Source organism: Protopterus annectens, chromosome 7.part0 (genome assembly GCF_019279795.1).
Source record: "Protopterus annectens isolate FY-2018-M chromosome 7.part0, PAN1.0, whole genome shotgun sequence".
Lineage (NCBI taxonomy): Eukaryota > Metazoa > Chordata > Ceratodontiformes > Protopteridae > Protopterus > Protopterus annectens.
Window position 1 is genome coordinate 552,923,667 of NC_056739.1, and position 22,027 is coordinate 552,945,693.

Consider the following 22,027-nt stretch of genomic DNA (forward strand, 5'->3'; position numbering starts at 1 on the left):
ATGCGGCAAAAAAGACTGAGGATATGACGTCGGTCATGCGCATTAGTACCCTGACGTACTGACGTCAGTCTAAGGCGCCATGACCGACGTCAGCCTTATACTCTGGTATTCGGGCCGACTGGACGCGGACTATACCCCAATAGTCAGGACTGCAGCAATGGAAGACGAAGAACATCTCCTGTTGCAGGCAGGGAATAACAGATATTGTTTCCAGGCTGTGGCAATGTTGAGTCCAAACACTTTAGATACCACTGTAGTTTCCACAAATGCAGTCTTGCATATGGAATTAGTAGAATGCAGGATAGAATTTTTCTTGCAGGGAGCTGGGTCTTTGTTGCCATCATTTGAAAGTAATGAGTCAGTTGCCTTTGCTTGTCTGGTGTGAGATAAGCTATCTGGGCAGTTGTACTTAAGCTTGCACCCATGAATATTATCTCGAGAGGGCACTAGTTTTGACTTCTTTTCATTTACTGTGTACCATAGGCAAATTAGTAATCTTTTTACAAACGCCAGATGCTTTAGTAGAATGTCCTTGCTCTCTGCGTGAATAAGGCAGTCGTCCAAGCAGGGATATATTTGAATTCCTTTTTGTCTGCAAAATGCAATTACTGGTGCCAGGCATTTTGTGAAGACCCTGGGCACAGTGGATAAGCCAAAGGACAGTGCAGATAATTGGTAATGCATTGAGCCAGCTATGAATCGGAGGTATCTTCTGCAAGACTGTCTGATTGGGACATGCAGGTATGCCTCCTTGAGGTCCAAAGTAACTAGCCAAGCCTTCTTACCCAACATGGTTAACATTTTGAATTTCAGAACATCCAGGAAAGTATTTGGGATTGACAGGTCCAGTATTGGTCTCCAGGCTTTGTCCTTTCTGGGTACCAGGAAAAGTCTTGAGTAAAATCCTTGTCCCTGTTCTTGCTGTGGTACTCTTTGAACAGCTCTCATGTCCATGAGAGCAGAAATTTGTTTTTGTGCCTCTGCCCATTGGTTTTGTGGCAGGTCTGGCATACCTTTTGATGTTGGAAGAGTGTGAAAGTGGAACCTGTAACCCTAAGAAACGATATTCAGTACCCATTTGTCCTGGGTGATCATGTGCCAGTTTTGTGAGAAAAGTGCTAGCTTTCCCCCTAAGGGTGCTGCCAAGGTACGTGCTTGGCATTTGTAGAGGGAAGTCATTGGGACGGTTTCCTATAAGGTTGTGATTTGTCTTCTCCTCCTTTGGGGGCTGAAGCTCCCCATTGTTTAGGTCTGTATGAGCCTTGGGGCTGAGATCTGCCTCTTGGGCGTCTGTATCTGCCTCTTTGTGGCCTGTCTGACACCGGAAAGGACCAATTTTTAGAAGGCCAGTTTCTGCTAAATCTAGGTGGCTGTACCTGCAAGAAATCCTTCACTGTCTGCATTGATTTTGCTTTATCCTCCATTTTCTTGAACACCTCTTCTGCCTTAACACCAAACAAAGTATCATGCTGTAGTGGATCATCCAATAATTTTACTTTAACATGATCAGGTAAACTTTGTTCTTTTAACCAAGCATGACTTCGAATGACGGAGCCTGTAACTGCGGCTCTGCAAGGAGGAGCCTCTAATGAATCAAAACCACATGGGACAGTATGCTTTCCCACTTGTTCAGCTGCATGCAATAAATCCTGCATTTCCTTATTGTCAGGACATTCTGAGTTTGTAAGCATTTTCTGTTTTAACAAAGACATTAGATATTGCTGATATTTAAGCATGTGAAACTGGCAGTTTAAAGCCCTTACAGCTAAAGTAGCAGAAGTGTAAACTTTTTTCCCCCATCTATCAAGAACTCTGGAATCCCTATCAGAGGGGAAAGGGTTTTTTTTGCAGTGGAAGCCTTAACCCCTTTGGGACTCTGAGAAATTGTTTCTGGGTCAGCAGCAGGGTTTTTATAAAGAAATTTATGAGAGTCTGGGACCCTGTAGTACTTGTCTGGCTTGACTGGTGCAGGGGGTAAAGAATCAGGAGACAAACTTGAATCATCGACAATATCAAGCACAGGGGGGATAGCCAGGGGCCTGTGCCGAGGCAATAAAAGGAAGTCTCGGAGCCTTTTCTTGGATTCTGAATAATCCTGGCTCTCCCAATGGAAATGCTCCCTCATGGTGTGCAAGGTTTCCCCAAAAGAGTAATCCTCAGGCGGAGAGGCTGAAGGTACAGATTCTTCTGCATCCGAGTCCTCATGGGGAGGGAGAGAATATCCCTGATCTGAAGAGGAATCAGAGGACACAGAAACCTGGTCAGAGGATTCATAGCGTCTTGCCTAGGCCTTTTATCAGGAGGGGGATGGGAACCCCTGATCTAAGTAATTAGGTCCTCGGCCATTTTAAGCATCTGTTTCTTTGGCATGGAAGATTGTCCAGGAGAATGCTGTACTTGTTTCCTTGTCTTTAATGGTGTTTTTGACTTGGCCTTGGCTGCTGTAGTGGACTTGACAGTAAGTTGTGAAGGTCTGAAAACACCCTCAGAAGCCGATGCCTGCTCAGCGGCTCCGGACCCATCTGAGGGAATAATTTCCGCAGGCCCAATACCTTGAGTTTCCAGTGGCCTACGTGTCTCCACATGAGAGTAGGATGCGGCCTGTGGCTCTGAGGTAGTGGGCGTCAGGGACTGCGAAAGCGCCTCACTGAGAACCAGCGAACGGCCTAGAAGAGGCTTTGTCATCGGTTTTGGACCTCGGATGCCTGTCCTTTTCTTTGTCTATGCGCTTTTTATGAATTCTGGTCAGTTGTTCTGACGGCATTATGTAGTTAAATCTTCTGCCAAAGTAATATAAAGCAAAATCAAACAGACGCTTAATAGTGCGTTGGTTGAATCTAGCACAAAACCGACAACTAGCAACGTCGTGGTCAGGGCCTAGGCAAGGAATACAGTAAGAGTGAAAATCCTTATGAGGTATTTGCTTCCCACAAGAAATACAATTGGTAACTTTTACTGACATTGGTCTGGAGCAAGAAAAAGTTTCCCCAACGGGGTACTTAGCTTTAATGAAGACTTCGGTTCTGAAATTAGATTTCGAAAATCTCAGGAGTCGGCCGACCGGCACTTGCGAACTGCTTTTGCTTCGGGCACGGCAAGAAAGACTGGAGAAAATTGCATCTGCTGCATCTTTTATACCCCTGGCACACTGACATCAGGGAAGAGGTGACAGCAACTGACGCCGGACCTAGACTTTAGTCAGCAACAGTAAAACACGATGAACATCAGAAAAAACAGAATCCTGGTCAGAAGATTCATAAACCACTTCAGTCCTAGGCCTCTTAGAAAGGGGAGATTGGCTACCCCTGATTAGAGTTTTTAGATCTTCAGCCATTCTTATTTATTTTTTAGGCATAGAGACTTGAGCATGTGGCCTAGGCATCAGTTTTTTAGGCATGGTTCTAGATTTAGGCCTAAGAGGAGAAGGAGGTGTCGGTTTAATATGCAAGTCCGTAGGCCTGAATTCACCCCTCAGAAGCCGGTGCCTGCACAGTAGCTCCGGACCCATCCAAGGTAGAGACATCCACAGGTTCCATAGTTGGAGCATCTCGTGGCATACCGGACTCCGAATGGGTCTCAGTAGAGGCCTGCGAATCAGAAGTAGCGGGTATCAGGAGCTGCGAAAGCTCCTCACCGAGTACCAGTGAACTGGCAACTGGCTTAGGAGAAGCATTGTCGGCAGTTTTGGACCTCGGCGGCCTGTCTCTGTCTTTATCTTTGCGTTTTTTCAGAATCCCGGTAGTCAGGTGGCTAACCGATGACATTTCTGGATAATTAAACTGAGAACTGAAATATTTAAAGCCGAAAATATATAGACGATGGATAGTGCGCTGACTGAATAAAGCACATAACCGACAGCAAGGTATGTCGTGGTCAGGACCTAGGCAAGGAATACAGTACGAATGAAAATCTTTATGAGGTATTTGATTTCCACAAGTAATGCAATTATTAACTTTTACGACATCGGTAAGGAGCAAATAAAAGTTTCCCCAACGGGGTACTTAGCTTTAGTTGAAAACTTCGGTTCTGAAACTCTAAAATGAAAATTTCAGGAGTCGGCCGACCGGCACTTGTGAACTGCTTCTGCTTCGGGCACAGCACATCAAGAAGGACTGATGTAATTACATGTAACTGCAGTCATTACATTTGGGTAGATTCCCAAAGCTAAGTTTGGGAGGATGGACTTGTACAGTATTAGGGCCAGCTATAAGGCCCTGCAAAACAGCAGTTGCAAAGCCAGCTCTGGATTTAGAGAAAATTGGTAAGTGATGGTGCTTGGTGAAAGCATGAACTGAACTCCAGGTAGCAGCTTCTAGAATATCCCTGGTAGGAACACCTCTGAGAAAGGCTGCAGAAGTAGATGCAGGCCTGGTGGAATGGGATCTGATCTCATGGGAGATAGGTTTTCCATGGTGCTTATAGCAGAAATGAATGCAATGGCTTATCCATTTGGAAATGGTTTGCTTTGAAATAGCCTTTCCCTCTGCCCCTGCAGCAAATATTACCAGCAGTTCAGATTTTCTTCGAGATTTAGTACTGTCCAAGTAAAATCTAAGTTGTCTTTGTACATCCAATGAATGCAGAATCTGCTCCCCTTTGTTCTGTGGATTGGGAAAGAAAGTTGGCAAATGAATGGACTGATTAAGAGCCACACTGGATACCACCTTGGGCATGAAGAATGGGTTGGTCCTGAGTGACACCCTGTCCGCATGAATGATGAAAGGCTCCACTGCCATAAGGGCCTGTAATTCAGATATCCTTCTAGCCGACACGATTGCTAAAAGGAAGGCTGTTTTTCAGGAAAGGAATTTTAAGTCTGCAGTAGCAGCTGGCTCGAAAGGAGGTAGAGTGAGTTTTTCCAATACAAAGTTAAGGTCTCAGGCAAGGGTTGGAGCTCTCCTGGGTGGCCTTAAGTTTTTGGCTCCTCTGAGATACTGCTGTAACAGAGGATGAGAGAAGGGGGGGTTCTGTGTTGTAATGAGCTGAAATGGCGGAGGCATGGATTTTTATGGAAGAAAAAGAAAAGGCCCTTGTGAGGCATCTCAGTTAAGTACTGCAAAATCTGAGGTAAATTGGGCACTGCTGTGGTCATCCCTTGAGACTGATCCCAGGCACAGAATCTTTTCTATTTGTCAGCATAAGATTTTCTGGTACTAGATCTTCTCGCCTCCAAGATGACATCCATCACAGGTTTGCTGAGGGATACTAAGGGAGAATTTAAGTGATTAGTCAAGCTGCAAGATTCAATGTTTGGAGCGGAGGGTGCAGAATCTGGTTGTTCTGCTGAGACAATAGGTGTCTGAGGCAGGTGCCAAGGAGAAAGTTGTGACAGACTGCGTAGGAGTGGGTACCAGTGTTTGCTAGGCCAGTCTGGAGCAAGCAAAATCAAATTTGGTTTGTCCTGTTTTGACTTTTAGTAGAACTTTGGAGAGCAAAGGCAGACGGGGAAAAGCATAGACTGTTTTCCCAGCTGAAGAACAGAGCATCCACTTTCCAGGCTATCTTGTGAGGCGTTCTTGTGCAAAATTTGCCCAGTTGGTAGTTCTGGGGTGAGGCAGAGAGATCCATGTCTGGGCTCCCCCATTTGCGTGTCAACATGTTGAAAATCCGTGGTTCCAGTTTCCATTCGTGTGGGTCCATGAGAGTTCTGCTTAGATAGTCTGCCAAAATATTCAGCTTTCCTGGCAGGAATTGGGCTTGTAGTTGTACTTGATAGCTCAAGGCCGTGTTCCACAATGTCATGGCTTGTCTGTAGAAGGGGTAGGAATGTGCACCCCCCCTGCTTGTTTATGTACCACATAACTGTGGTGTTGTCCGTCTTTACCATTAGTTGCCCTGGATGAAGGTAGTCCTTGAAGACTATCAGTGCTTTCTGTACAGCTAGCATTTCTTTTTGACCAATATGAAGGTGCATTGGATTCCAGCTCCATTTGCCCTGAATGCACTTCCCTGCCAGATGAGCGCCCCATGCACAGTCTGATGGAATGGTGTCAGACAAATCTTGAGCGCTAGCTTCGGTAGGGAGTTCTGAAGCCGACTCAGCCGGGGCCTCTCTGGCCTCGGTTGTCGGAGGTAAGGTTTCTGTCGTAGGAAGAACCGAGGGCTCGGTTTCAGCCGAAACAGAGACACTCGCGGTAGGCCTAGCCGTGGTTTCAGCCGAAACTGCGGGCCGCGAGTGTCGGTCCTTTTCCTTGCGTTTTGTGGCCAAATGCGTAGTCGGAGTCTCTGACGGCATTTTATATGCAAAAGCGGATCCAGAAAATTCTTCTGCAAACTCCGACCGACGTCTAAGAGTCAGTTGGTTGAAGGAGGCACAGGCTAAACAACCTGATACGTCGTGGTCTGGGCCTAAGCAGGGAAGACAGTAAGAATGGAAATCCTTATGAGGTATTGTTTCCCACAAGTTAAACAATTATTTACTTTGTCTGACATCGGATGAGGCAAGAAAGAGTCCCCAACGGGGTACTTAGCTTTTTTCGAAGTATTCGGTAGCTGAAATCTCTGGATCTGACCGACCGGCACTTGTGAACAGCTTCTGCTTCGGGCAGCAAGAAAGACTGAGGAAAATGGCATCGGCTGATGCCTTTATACCCCAGAAGCTATGACGTCGGGAAAAATGCGACATCAGCCGAGGCCAGACCCAGACTTTGGAATCCGGCTGACTGAAGGGCTGCCTGAGGCAGGACAACTCATTGTTTCCAGGCTGTAAGAAAGTTGACTCCATAAACTTTTTAAGTACCACTGAAGTTTCTTCATATGCAGTCTTGCATATGGAATTAGAAGAATGCAGGAGGCCATGAACCCCAAGGCTTGCAGTATTTGTCTTGCTGATAGCAGGGTTTTTGTGGCCATTTTTGTGGCCACCTGTTTGGAGTAATTCACCAACTGAATTTGCTTTTCAAGCAGTTGTATTCAAGCTTGCACCCAGGAATGTTCTTTTTTGAGAGGGTACTAGTTGTGATTTCTTTTCATTTATGGTGTTCCCTAGACAAGTTAGAACCCTTTTTACAAATGCCAGATGTTTTAGAAGAATGGCCTTGTTTTCTGCCTGAATTAGACATTCGTCCAGGTATGGATATATTTGAATTATTTCTTGCCTGCAAAATGCAACTACTGGAGCCAGGCACTTTGTAAAGACCCTGGGCGCAGTAGATAAGACTAAGGGCAGTACAGAGAACTTGTAATGCAAAAAGCCTGCTTTGAAGCGGAGGCATCTTCTGCAAGATTCCCTGATTGGGATATGCAGGTAAGCCTCTATTAGATCTAGAGATGCCAACCAGGCATCTTTGCCTAGCATAGGAAGTAACTGGTAAAGAGTCAGCATCTTGAATTTTGGAATGTCCAGGAAAGTGTTTACAGTAGACAAGTCCAGAATTGGACACCACGATTTGTCTTTTCTGGGGATCAGGAAAAGTTTGGAATAGAAACCTTGTCCCTTTTCCCCTTCTGGTACTAGTTGAATAGCCCTCATGTTTAAGAGGGAAAGTACTTGTTTCTGAGCACCTGCCCACTGATTTGGGGGCAGGTCTGGCCATCCTCTTGGAGTTGGCTTCTTCTTTTGGCTTTTCCCAGTTAGGGGTCGCCACAGCGGATCACTGTCCGCTCATGATTGGCAGTGGAATTGTACAGTGTCGAGTTGCCAGCCCGGCACCCAACCTTCCACAGAAGGCACACACACGCATGCCACTCACACCTAGGGCCAATTTAGTGTGTCTAATCCACCTACAGCATGCCTTTGGGATGTGGGAGGAAGCCAGAGCACCCGGGGAAAACCCACGAGACCACAGGGAGGACATGGAGACTCCACACAGAAGGCACACCAGCCGAGGATCGAACCAGAGAACCTCTTGCTGTGAGGCTGCAACGCTAACGTGTGTAAATGAAATCTGTATCCCTGAGACACTACATTTAAAACCCATTTGTCCTGGGTTACAAGTTGCCATTTTTTGCATGAAGTGCCAGTTTTTCCCCCAAAGGGGCAGCTAATAGGCAAGTGCTTGATAATTCTAAAGGAAAGTCATTAAGACTGTTTACCATAGGGAGGTGCCTTGTTGCTTCCAGATTTGGAAGAGGAGGCACCCCATTGCTTAGTACTGAAAGTCTCTTGGGAATGAAACTTGGTGCTTTTGGCATGTCTGGGTCTGGCTTGAGTGGCTCTGGAAGGAACTGGAAAGGACCAGTTCTTAGTAGTCCAGTGCCTACTAAATCTTGGAGGCTGCACTTGTAAGAAGTCTTTCACAGTCTGCATATATTTAGCCTTATCTTTCATCTTTAGAACTTCTTCAGCCTTACTGCCAAACAGACGGTCCTGCTGCAAAGGAGCATCCAACAATTTTGCTTTAACATAATCAGGCAGAGATTGTTCCTTAAGCCAAGCATGCCTTCCAAGCACAGACTCAGTAACAGCAGCCCTGCAAGAGGCCTCCAAAGAATCAAAACCACATTGCAAAGTATGATTTCCAACTTGTTCAGCTGAATGCAATAAATCCTGTAAAACTTTATTTTCCAGTCAGAAATCAACATCATTTTCTGTTTAAAGAGTCATGATATGCTGCTGTTTTAGCATGTGAAATTGACACTTTAAAGCCCCAATTGCCAAGGTTGCAGAAATATAAACATTTTTTCCTCATCTATCCAGCGCCCTGGAGTCTCTATAAGAAGGGGTAGGATTTTTAGCAGAAGAAGCCTTAATGCCCTTGGGCCCCTGAGAAATGGTTTCAGGATCCGCAACAGGATTTTTTAGAAGGAATTTGTGGGAATCAGGAACCCTGTCGTATGTCTGGCTTACAAGGGGCTGGAGGCAGAGAATCAGGGGCTATACTGGATTCTGAAAACACATCAACAATGTCTAGTACAGGAGGTATAGCCAAAGGCCTATGCTGAGGAATAAGAAAATATTAGGCCTCTTTTTAGATTCAGAAAACTCCTGACCTTCCCAGTGGAAATGTTCTCTTAAGGTATGTAAAGTTTCCCCAAAAGAAAAATCCTCAGGGGGAGAAGCAGAAGGAATGGAATCCTCTGCATCAGAGTCCTCATAAATAGGTATAGACAAATCCTGTTCATTAGAAGAGTCAGAATCCTGTTCAGAAGATTCATAGTAAAGTTTAGGCCTAGGCCTCTTTGAAGGTGGGGGTTGGCTACCCCTGATTAGAGTAATTAAATCTTCAGCCATTTTGATAATTTTTTTAGGCATACGGGCCTGCATATGTGGCCTAGGCATCAGTTTAGACAAAGATCGAGATTTTGACCTTAAATATTGAAGGTGGCGTCTGTTTAATATACAAATCTGTAGGCCTGAAAACACCCTCAGAAGCCGGTGCCTGCACAGTGGCTCTGGACCCATCCAAGGTAGAGACGTCTGCGGGTTCTACAATTGAAGCATCTCACGGCATACCGGACTCCGAATGGGTCTCAGTAGAGGCCTGTGAAGCAGAAGTAGCAGGTATCAGGGGCTGCAAAAGCGTCTCACTGAGTACCAGTGAACTGGCGACTGACTTAGGAGAAGCGTCGTCGGCAGTTTTGTACCTCAACGGCCTGTCTTTTTCTTTGCATTTTTTAGGCATTCTGGTAGTTGGACTGCTAACAGACATCATTTCTGGATAATTAAACAGAGATCCAAAATATTTAGAAGTAAAAATGTACCGATGACAGATAGTGCGTTGATTAAATAAAGCACAGAACCACAGCAAGGTACGTCATGGCCAGGGCCTAGGCAAGGAATACAGTACAAGTGAAAATCCTTATGAGGTATTTGGTTCCCACAAGTAATACAATTATTAACTTTTCCTGACATTGGTAAGGAGCAAGAAGAATTTTCCCCAACAGGGTACTTAGCTTTTTAGGTTGAAGACTTTGGTTCTGAAATTCAAAAATGAAAATTTCAGGAGTCGGTCGACCGGCACTTGCGAACTGCTTCTGCTTTGGGCACCGCGCGGCAAGAAAGACTGATGTAATGGCGTCGGCTGCATGTTTTATACCCCTAACGACCTGACATCATGGAAGAAGGGACAGCAACCGACGCAGGACCCAAGACTTTATTAATCAGGCCGACTGAGGGAAACCTGCCAGCAGATTACCCTGATGTAATGACTGCAACACTGAAACACTTAAGAACATCAACCACATGACCACAATTTGATACAGTAATTGTAAAGAGTAATTTAAGACAAAAGATTATAGGTTAATAATAGCATCCCAAGACAGTGGGCTCTGAAAACACTGGTTGAAGTCTAAAGTGGAAGAAACAGACAAACATAGGTTCTGTAAAACAGAACTTAACTAGTAGCAGATCTCATCAATGGGCATGGTAAACTCGTGGTTAAGGGTCTGTATAGAACGGCTCAATAATATGACAAGACTGTTGCACTGGGAATTCTGCAAACACTACAACACAGAAGTTGCTGAGAAGCACTGGAATCAAGCCAAAAAGCATTACCGACACCGACGATGAGATTACGTGGGATCATCTAATACTATTGTTAAAAAAACAAATGCAAGACAACCATTTCAAGAAAAAGACAACTCACATTAATCATTGAAATTGTTACACTGAGCAATTTTAGCGTCTTATTGACAGTGTCAAAGTATCAAGATTAGCATGCAGAAACGACAGCAGTGTGGAAGACAGACATCTGCACAGTTCCAACAGTAATAGAAGTAATAAAAAAGAATTTACAGTCATACTTAAATATGCTACCAATGCATAACACCACATTAACTGCAGGAGGAGGCAATTCTAGGTACACTGTGGGCGCTGAGAAAACTACTAAACAACATTAAAGACTGAAGCAATACTAATCTCCTGAACTTTAACAGTACCATAGTTTAGGAATGGGGTCCATTTCTCAGTTTTAGAAACCCAAAATATTTGGAGAAATTAAAAAGGAAGACTTGTACTGCAAACAATTTAATGTATACCAAAACAATTCCTTGGAGCTGTACATGACATATTATTTGTACTGGACTGAAAATAAAATTAATACACAAAGTGGAGAACAGTTCTTCATGAACCTGGAAAGTAACAAAGACAAATACAAATCCAATTCTTTTTAAACTTGAACAAAAGTTAAGGACCTTAAAACAACACATTTCCACAAGAAGAAAAAGAATGAGTAATAATATTTGTCATGAAATCAAAGTGTAAAGAAGTTCATAATAATCAGCTGAAGTAGCATCACCATTGTAAGTTCAAAGGTACACTGACAACTAAAGGAATCTGCCACAAGGCAAAAGGTTTTGGAATGCACCTCTTCCTGTGTTCTTCTCAGGATGCTACATAGTAGACAAAGCCTTATGAAAATATTCTGTAAATGAAAAACAAAAATAAACTCCTGGGTAAAACCTATAGTTCAATCTTCTTCAAATCTTCTTACAAACGATGGCAGTTCTTCACCTCTAACATGCCTAAACAGCTAACAGCAAGTACACAACAATTTGCAGAGCACTGAAGTCCTGCAACAGTTTTCAACAAGATGAGGTACAGCAGACTTTACAGCATTTACTTACGTTCACATACTGGATTCTGGTGATCCCATCCATTAACCAAACAAACTCTTTGATTTCTTCCAACTATATTATACCTAAAAACAAAAAAAAAAAATATCAATAAATCCACTTGCTTCAGCTTGGACTCCTATATTATCCGTGTCTCACTAAGTTTAATCTCCTTTATTCTGCAACTTCCTTTTTGTACCCAAGTTAGTCAAACATCACTTTCCAACTATAACTGCTCATATGTTCATATACATATACACGTATTCTGTATTGCACACACATACGTGTGTGTGTGTCTCTCTATTTTGTGTGTGTGTGTGTATATATATATATATATATATATATATATATATACATACACACATACATACATACATACACATATACATACATACACACATATAAATGTATATAAATACATATACATCTATACGTGCACACATACATATATTTATACATACACAGATATTATATATATGGATTCACTTTGCGAACAGCTTCTGCTTCGGGCGCCACACGGCAAGAAAGACTGGGGAAAATGGCGTCGGCTGATGCCTTTATACCCGAAGACCAGCAGAGATGACGTCGGGTGAAGTGCGACACCAGCCGAGGCCAGACCCAGACTTTGGAATCCGGCCGACCGAAGGGCTGCCTGACGACAGGACAACCCATTTGTAAGGACTGCAGATGCATCCTTGAAGGACATCCTCGAAATGCTGAAATATCGAATTTCAGTATCTGGAGACTATAAAACCGAATCCACAAAACACCGACAAACAAAATCCGCGAAACCACATAACCGAAAACACTGCACACACTATACTTAACATACAACACAACACCCACATCACAACATAAACAAAAAAAACAACACACATACACAACTCACACACACATAAGTAGGGGGGCAAGCCCCCCTGCACGCCAATGTGGGGGGCTGTGCCCCCCACCACCCCCTACTTATATATACTAACTCCGAGATCGCACAAACACAACACAAAAGCTCACTCACACATGCACATTCTCCAATCCCTCACACACACTAAATCCCACTCAAAACCCTTGCAAAACAAACACTCACTTACCTGACATAACACCTACATCCACACACGGCACCGCGCACCACCAAAACACAAACCCGGACATTACGTAGTGTAACTTCATAACCGCGAATTCGACATTTTCGAGATATATTCAAATTTGCGATTATGAATGTTCGCTATTTGTAACATTCGACTTTATAGCTTCAAGATACTGAAATTCGACATTTCAGTATTTCGATGTTATAAAGTGAACATATATATATATATATATATATAGATATATATATATATATATATATAGATATAGATATAGATATAGATATAGATATACATATATATATATATACACATATATATGTATATGTATATATATGTATATATATATATATATATATATATATATATATATACACATATATATGTATATGTATATATATATATATATATATATATATATATATATATATATATATATATATATATATATATATATATATATATATATATACACACACACACACACACACACACACACACACAACTATTTCATTCTGAGCAAGGCACACGTCTAATAATGCAGCCAAGTCCCAAGTCGTATAACCCCTTCCCTCTTTTCTTCATGCTAAAAAAAAAAAAAAAAATCACCACAGTGAGTTAAGTTTAGAATTTCTTCAAAGAGGACCTCTAAACCAGCCCCAGGGCACACAGAGATAAAGCCCTTGCTCCTCTCTACATGGCCAGTTTTCAAATAGTGGCATAGACACAGGAAAAAGTGGACAGAGGAGGATGCAAGTGAGCTGCCGATGCTGGTCCTTCCATCCTTGGGGGAGGGAAGCTGCCAACACTACCTATAATAGTAGCATTTAATGCCAAGCAAGCTCCATGCTTCAACTGTGGAAGAACAAATGCAACTCTCAGAAGCTGCAACTGCTTCAGAGGTGGAAAGTTGACAGGGCACGCTTCCCAGCATCAAAAGAACACTGTGCCAGTCAGTCTCCTCACTGGCAACACAGATTGGATGGGGTGAGCATGGAGAAGGCTGTGTGTCCAGTATAACAGACGGACTGGAAGGTACACTGATAGCAGCTGGTCAGCTGTGGGGAAAAAGTGAAAAATAACTACCTCCAAATGTGCATACCTTAATTCAGGTATGGCTTAACTACAAACAGGAAGAATCAACTCTGAACCTTACTCTACTTCGTAAAAAAATATATACTTTACTTGTGATTAAGGTAAGCCAACTTCTCAGGAATCAAGAGTTTACTTGAATACCGAGATAAACATATATTTTCGTGACCATAAAACAATAAAAAAGCATACACACCTCACACCACGACAGATTTCTACATGGTAATGTAGTTTACCACTACAATTAATGAATGCTATGTTTATTGAAAAATAAAATTAAATCTTTAAATTTCTCAAAATACAAAAAGCCATTTATTTGCTCCAAACGTCCTTTTTAAGAAATCCTACACCGGATTACATTTACTGAGTGTGCGTCGTATTATGAAACCTTGTAGGACATCTAAATTTCTTTTAATTCTGAGAACTAAATTCACCCAAAAATTTTGAATTGTTAAATTCATTTGCCATTTGTCTTAATGATGCTCTTCTGTTTTACCCAAGGTTCAAGCCTTGTAGCCAAACAGGAAACTGGTGGCACCCAAATTGCATAAAAAATGTTTCTGATCCAAATCAGCCTAAGTGTAATTTTATTGTTCCCTTCAAAGGAACTATGTAGCCAGCTTCTGTGATGTTGTAACAGTGCTGTCGCATCAGAGGTTGGCTCAACAGTACAGCAAGTCATTCTTGAGTCTGACTAACACTTCGGACACATCAGCAGTTCAGTGAAAGGGCAGCAGCACTATGGAAACAGAAGTGGTCCTTGTAATGGCCACAGCAAATGCAGCAGCAAACATATTCTACAGTAGCCTTCAGCAAAATAGCAACATCAGATGTACAAGTATGCAAGTGACATTTCAATCATTAACACTACAGGCTTGCCCTCCTATACACTCACACTGCCAATTTCTACTAACGGTACAGACTGATGCTGTAATGGCTTACACTATTATACACTCAAGCTGCCACTTTCTATTAACACTACAGACTGATGCAACAGGCTTACACTCCTATACACTCACGCTGTCTTTTACTTGATTTCAAATTTATCTGCAAGGCTATAATCTTTGTTTAAAATACATTCTCTACAAAACTGCCTGGTTTTGCAAGACTTGTGTGCAATTCTGCTACACAGTATCTAAGCACAGACAATATTCATTCATGTATGCCTAATAAGTACATTAAAATACATCAAACACTAACAATACGGGATGGCGCTGAAGTGCACAATCAAATACTGCAAAATTTAAAACATTTTCCAAAGATTCTGTTCCAAGCATTCACATTTTTGTTTTTACGGAGTCTGGTTACTTTACGTATGAAGTTAGGGAAGCAGCAATGCTTTGAAAGTCCACTTAAACAGGTAACCTGCTCTGACTACTTGCATTGCTTATTTTTACAATAACTTATGCCAACACTTCCAAACCAGAGAATAAAGATATGTCTGATGTTTTATGGGTTGGTTTTCTTCCATTTCTTTGAAAAAAATATATATTTTAACTGTGCTAAAGTGAACTTTAGCAAGTTTTGCCTTCCAGCTGGGTGATGTTAACACCAGACCCTTACAGGTGATACCATAGTTGTGTACACTTACCATAAATGTAGATGTTAGAGTGTCTTCACTGTTGCAGTGATCACTTTTGGGTTATCCCTGCCTGGATAGCCCTCAGCCGGCCAAAATACCAGAGGCTTCGGTTTAGGGAGTCTGTTGTTGTTGCTTGCTACCGGATGTCAAGGGTACAAGGGAAAGCAGCCGACGCCATTACATCAGTTTTTCTTACCCCAACCTGTTCTCTTCTTAGGAAAGAACAATAAAAAAAAGGAACAGTAAAAAGAGAGGAAAGGAGGGCAGGAAACCAGGAATGCAACAGTGAAGACACTCAGACATCTACATTTACGGTAAGTGTACACAACTGTACTATGTTCTTAGTTTTTCACCTTTGCAGTCATCACTTTTGGGTAGATTCATAAAGCTTAGAAGGGTGGAGGCAGTCCATGGAGTCAAGGGTTGGCTAGCATGCTTTGCAGGACTGCAGTGGCAAATCCCGCCCTAGATTTAGAGAAGAGAGGCAGATGGTAATGCTTGGTAAAGGTGTGAACAGATGTCCAAGGTTGCAGCTTCTAGAATGTCTCTAGTAGATACTCCTCTGAGGAAAGCTGCAGAGGTGGAGGCTGCTCTGGTAGAGTGGGTTCTAATCCCCTTTGGGGGAGTCTTACCATGGTGTTTGTAGCAGAAATGTATGCATTGTGCTATCCATTTGGAAATGGTTTGTTTGGAGCTGGCTTTGCCCTCTGCCCCAGAGGCAAAGCTAAGCAGAAGGTGGTCATATTTTCTGACGGGCTTAGTCCTGGAGTTGTCCAAGCACGCCTAGGGAGTGCATGATCCTTTCATTCTTGTTTTGATGGTGTGGAAAAAAGGTGGGCAGGTGGATGGACTGGTTAAGGACCACACTGGATACCACCCTTGGACATAAAGGAGGGGTTGGTTCTGAGGGTGACTATCAGCTTGGAAGATAAGGAAAGGCTCTACTGCCATTAGAGCTTGCAGCTCAGAGAGTCTTCTGGCAGAGGTGATAGCCAGGAGGGAGGCAGTTTTCCAGGAGACTAATTTTAGATCTGCTGAGCCAGCTGGCTCAAAATGAGGCAGGGTGAGTTTCTCCAGTATGAAGTTTAGGTCACATGTGGGAGTAGGAGCCCTTCTGAGGGGATTAAGGTTACTAGCTCCCCTAAGGAATTGCTTAATGAGGGGGTGAAAGAAAAGGGGCTGCTCAGTGTGGCAATGAGCAGGGATAGTGGAGGTGTGCACCTTAATGGAAGAGAATGAAAGGCTGCTGTTGAGAAGGCCGGCTAAGTATTCCAGGATAAAAAAGTGATAGGGAGGGCTTAGACATGTCTGCCCCTTTAGCCTGGATCCAGGTGCAGAATTTCCATTTATCTGTGCAAGACCTTCCTGTTGCTAGGGCGCCTGGCCTCTCTGAGTACTTCCAGGACCTGTGTGCGGAGGAGGGCAGGTTGTTGGAAGGTCAGGGTATAAGCCAAGCTGCCAAATTGAGAGTCTGCAGCGGGTGGATGCAGGAATTTTCCCTCTTTCTGAGTCAGGAGGTTTGGGACCTGTGAAAGATGCTAAGGGGGGTACTGGGACAGGCTGCTTAGCATGGGGTACCAATGCTGTCTGGGCCAGTCTGGTGCTTTAACAATGGCTCTTGGCTTTTCCTCTTATCTTTATCAGTACTGTTGGTAGGAGTGACAAGGGAGGGAAGGCATAAACCGAGATGGGCCCAGGGAAAGGACAGGGCATCCACTCTCCAAGCCATGTTGTGGATGCTCTTGTGCAGAGCTTGATGAGCTGATGGTGTGTGGGAGAGGGAAACTGGTCAACTTGTGGTGTTTCCCACTCTTGTGTTATCTGACAGAAGGTAGACCTGTTGAGCTGCCACTCGTGGTGGTCCAGGACCACCCTGCTTAACTAGTCCGCCAAGGTGTTGAGGGAGCCAGGTAGGTATGGAGCTATCAGGTGCAGGCCTATGGAGGCTGCAATTAAACAAAGGGTTACGGCCAACCTACACAGGGGGTAAGAATTTGTTCCCCCCCGTTTGTTGATGTACTGCATCACTGTTGTGTTGTCGGTTTTGATGTAGAGGGTTCCTGGGCAAAGGACAGACTTGAATACTGTCAAGGCTAGCTGCACTGCCATAATCTCTTTTAGATTTATGTGCAGTAGGATTTGCTGGGGGTTCCATTCCTCCTGTACGCATGTGCCGCCCAGGTGAGCTCCCCATACGTAATCTGAAGCATCTGTGGTGAGGGTCTGTTCTGCTGTGGGTGAGAGGAAGGGCAGTCCCTTGTTCTGGGAACAGGCCGAGGCCCACCACAAGAATTCTGCCTTGATGCAGGGAATGACGGGCAACAGATTTTCTAGATCCTGAGTGTGCCAACACCAAAGGCATTTAAAGTACCATTGAAGTTTCCTCATATGCAGTCTGGCATATAGAATAAGGAGGATGCAAGAGGCCATGTACCCCAGGGCTTGCAGGACTTTCCTTGCAGTAAGCAGGGGTCTAGTGGCCAGCAGTTTGAAGTAGGCTGGAAGAGCCTTTTGTTCTGGTGTGAGGTATGCCATCTGTGAGGCTGTGTCCAGACTTGCTCCCAGAAAAGTAATCCGCTTGGTAGGTACTGGTTTTGATTTCTTTTTGTTGACAGTGTACCAAAGAGAAGTTAACAGACCTTTTACAAAAGGATAGGTCTTTTAGCAGCTTTTCTTGTGTGCCTGCCTAAATTAGGCAGTCATCCAAGTATGGGTAAATTTGAATATTCCTTTGCCTGCAGTAAGCAATTGCTGGAGCCAGACATTTTGTGAAAACTTTGGGAGCAGTAGATAAGTCAAAGGGAAGAGAGGAGAACAGAAAGTGCTGCGAGCCAGCCCTGAAACGAAGATACTTTCTGTGAGACTCCCTGATGGGGATGTGAAGGTATGCTTTTTTAGCAGCTACTAATACAACAATTTTTTATACTTAAACGGTTGCCTCAACTTTCATAGGAATGCAATTAGCTTGTGTGAAATATTTCCTTTATTATCTTATGTCCATTTACGTACATTAAAAAAATGTAAAAAGACAGTCAGTAAAGAGGTTCTCTCTGTGCCTCCACTGAAAAGGGATTTTTGACCAACTCCAGTCAGACAAACCCATTAAACAAAAGCAAAAAAATGAAATAAAAATACATTTTATAATCATGGTTTAAAATTGAAATGGGGACTACATTAAGCAGTCTGAAAAATGTTTAACCTCTGCACATACAGCTACCAAAGCATTCTTCCAAGAAGCCAGTACTTCCGTGAACTTCAAGATGGCTGTATTCTGATCAGCAGGTTGATTACAGCTACTAGGTGTGAGACTCCTGCAGAGTAACTGCTGCTTAGCTTTCCATGTTATCAATATCCCAGCACTCGTTGAACCTTGTGGTTAAACAAACTCCCATTCTGTTTTAGAGATTAAACTACTACCAACATCACCAACACCAAATTGCATGACCGACACAACACTTACCCTTCTTTACAAGATATCTCAGCAACAGAGCCAAAATGAACACTGTTGCTATACACGACAACGCCATTCTGTATATCTTCCAAAGGACCACAACTCTTGGCTAAATAAAAGACCAGACAAGAAAAAGTGATTACAGTTACTTTCAGTACAATAAGGCAAATGACAATCTAGTTCAGGCAACATTCACTGTAAACATGAAATTTTTCTTTACTATTTTAGCTCATGTTTGAGAGGGAACCCTCTAGCTGGAAAAAGCTGAGGTCTCCTTACTGAAAATCCTGTTGTAGTAATTCTTAAATCTTAAGCTTCTCCTGCAGGAACACATGCAACCATTTCCAGCATGTACTGGGGCATCCCTGCTAGAAAGGCACATGTGGTTCCATCCTAGCTCCAAACCTTATGGAGAATGCTAATCAACTGCAACCCAAAGAAGAAACTGCACAAAAAATGTCAAAGCTGTAAATGCAACACAAGAGAGAGTGGACTAGCCTAGTTTATTTGCATTAACGGTAGGAATAATACTGTCAAGCATTAGGCACCTTGGTATTTAAAAAAACCCTTACTCCTTTATTCACATTCAGGCTGTGGGGATCCCTACCAGCTGATAAAGTTTCCAGAAATCCAAAATTCATATGTTTGGGACCACATGATTGAGTTTCAAAAAACTCAAACGTCAGGACCCCCCCCCCCCCAAAAAACATCTAATTTTTTTCATGTTTCTGCAGGGGAGCAAGCCTCCTGCACATCCCCCCATATCCCCTACAAGTTATATATACCAACTCCAAGATTGAACTACAGTGATGAAAAGGGTACACTGCATGATCTGCACTGTACTGCAATCTCCAATCAAAAGTTTTGGGTTTTCAAAAACTCGATCATATGATCTCAACTACATGAAGTTGGAGATTCTGAAAACTTGATCAACTGACAAGGATCCAGTTGGGAACATTCTTCATCACATCCTTTCCACATCCCTATTATGCCACAAACATGCAGACAAGTTACTCACAAACTTCCAAATAAAGTCAGCAAGAAGCAGGAGAGCATGTTAACAAGGGTGGACCTGTTCAACCAGCTCTATTATAGTAAATGCACAACTTGTAGTGGTATAACATCCTTCCTTGTTACCTGCAGAAAAAAAAAAAAAAGACACAAGCTCATTCTATATTTTAGCCTCCCTCATAGCAGCACATCTTTGATTACTGTGAATGTGAAAGACCTAAACCTGAAATCCTTGCCCTGCTTATAGCTTTGGTGAAAGCTTTCCAAGGACACCATGTAAGGACTGCACATTTATTCCCAAAGACTACAATGCATAATAAGGCCAGAGTAGTTACTGCACTGCTTGAATGGGTCTTTGCTTCAGAAAGCAAAGGTTTACGTTTTTTTTTCCAGAATATTCAAGCAGCCACGGTTATGATTGCTTTAGATAACTCAAGAGTTTAAGGAAAAGGAACTCCCCTCACAGGTCATCTTGAACGACATACTTCTGTCTACAAAAAGTTTGAGTTGCCTCCATATACAGCAATAAATATTTTCTCCAATTTGCATCCTTGGAAAAGGAAATAGGCTGGAGAAGTAATTGGCTTATACATGATCCAGTGGGCAACTTAGATATGACCCAAATATAGCTAAGGCTACTGCATCACTGAACTTCTTTCATTGTTATTCATCACTATTTCCCAAACTGGCATACCCACTTGCAGGATCAGGAAATCAAGTAAAAACTTACCATAAAACCAGATGTGTGAATCTCTTCTAGAGTAGCCTTAGCTTAATGGGTTATATCCTGCATAGGATAACAGTCAGCTACCAAAGTTTCAGGGCACCATCCACACACCCAAGCAGTCAACTCAAGCTGAACAAAGACAGGTTTGTGCACCAAGTCCTTCAGAGCTTTCATGCCAGATGTGGAGGCTGAGCCCTGAAAAGACAATGCTAAGGAAAGCAGAAAATAAGTGTCCACATCCTAGCATAAACACACCAAAAAATAAAAACCCAAGGGGTATGAAGGGAAGGAGCAGCCACTGCAGCAGTGGCCACTTGAATATCTACTATAATAGTACAGTTGTGTAAAGAAATTTACCATGTTCTTTATACTGAGCATTGCTGCAGTAGTCTTACCTATATCAGTAGATTACCCTATCTTACTACATTTGGGGAGGTAAAAAGAGAAGAGTACAGAAGCCTCTGGAGAATGATCTTATCAAAGAATGATCTAGACCTAGAGAATAGTGCACAGGACAGGTTGCTGCTTCTAGAATACTTCTAGAATTCCACTCTTTCCAAAAAGCCACAGATGAAGCCAAGGCCCTGGTAGAGTGAGGTCTTCACACTGCAGACTAATTAATAGCCTTAGACAATCGTTTGGAAATAGTCTGCTTTAACACAGGTTGACCCTTCTCAATTTCACAAGAAACCAACAATCGATCTGAAGATCTGAAAGATTTAGCTCTGTCAAGATACTACCATAGTTGTCTGTGGACATCCAACATATGAAGGGTTCTCGCACTCCCTCATTTCTAGGTTCAGGAAAACACTCAGTTGAATAATTTGGTCTGAAGTAAACTCAGATCCCCTTTTGGCATAAAAGGATTAGTTCTCAAAGAAACCTGGTCTCTGTGGAAAGTGAGGCAAGGCTGACTCACATGCAACTCTGATACCCCTTCTTACAGAGGTCAGAGCAATCAGTAGAAGAGTTTTCCATGTTAAGAACCTCAACTCAGCCAGGTTAGCTGGTTAAAATGGAACAAATGTTAGCTCTTCAGAACATAAAACTCAGATCCCAAGGAGAGGCCACCCATTTTAATTGCTGGCCTTTTACACAAAGCAACTCTCCAAAATATTTTTTTTTCAAAACAAGTTTATTGTTTTAACATATAAGAGAAATATCATAACAATTTTATACAAATAATTAAAAATAGGTATTATTATAATATTCAACAAAACAACTAAAGTATTTACAAAGACATCCACTACAATCAGATCAATTAATTAAACTAAAATACTGTGCTATTGAAATTAGAATTTTTTTAACAAATTTTGTAAATTATCCCATACAATAAAATGTGATGTTTTTCTAGTTGTTCTCATTCTAATTGTGCTTATTTCCATATGACACATTATATTCATAACATTTTTAAATTCATTGAACGAAGGAGGTGTATCTGAAATCCAATTTCTAGTTATTATTTTCCTAGCCACTGCTAGGATAGACCATAACAAGGGAAGCTTAATCTTTTAACACATTGAGGTACAGGTGTGTTGAATAATATAAGAGACTTAGAAATAATGAAATTATCTGTAAAAGAGCCTGCAAAA

At 42.5% G+C, this 22,027-nt stretch overlaps 1 protein-coding gene across 1 annotated transcript in view; it reads right to left on the bottom strand.

Moving 5' to 3' along the window:
* Window positions 1-22,027, bottom strand: part of LOC122806591 (C4b-binding protein alpha chain-like) — a gene marked incomplete in the record, with an annotated part of 1,299,259 nt that overhangs the window by 1,133,033 nt on the left and 144,199 nt on the right. Inside the window, 2 exon segments of the mRNA XM_044077140.1 lie at window positions 11,506-11,579; window positions 18,707-18,806. Of these exon segments, the coding sequence (XP_043933075.1) occupies window positions 11,506-11,579; window positions 18,707-18,806 (174 nt within the window).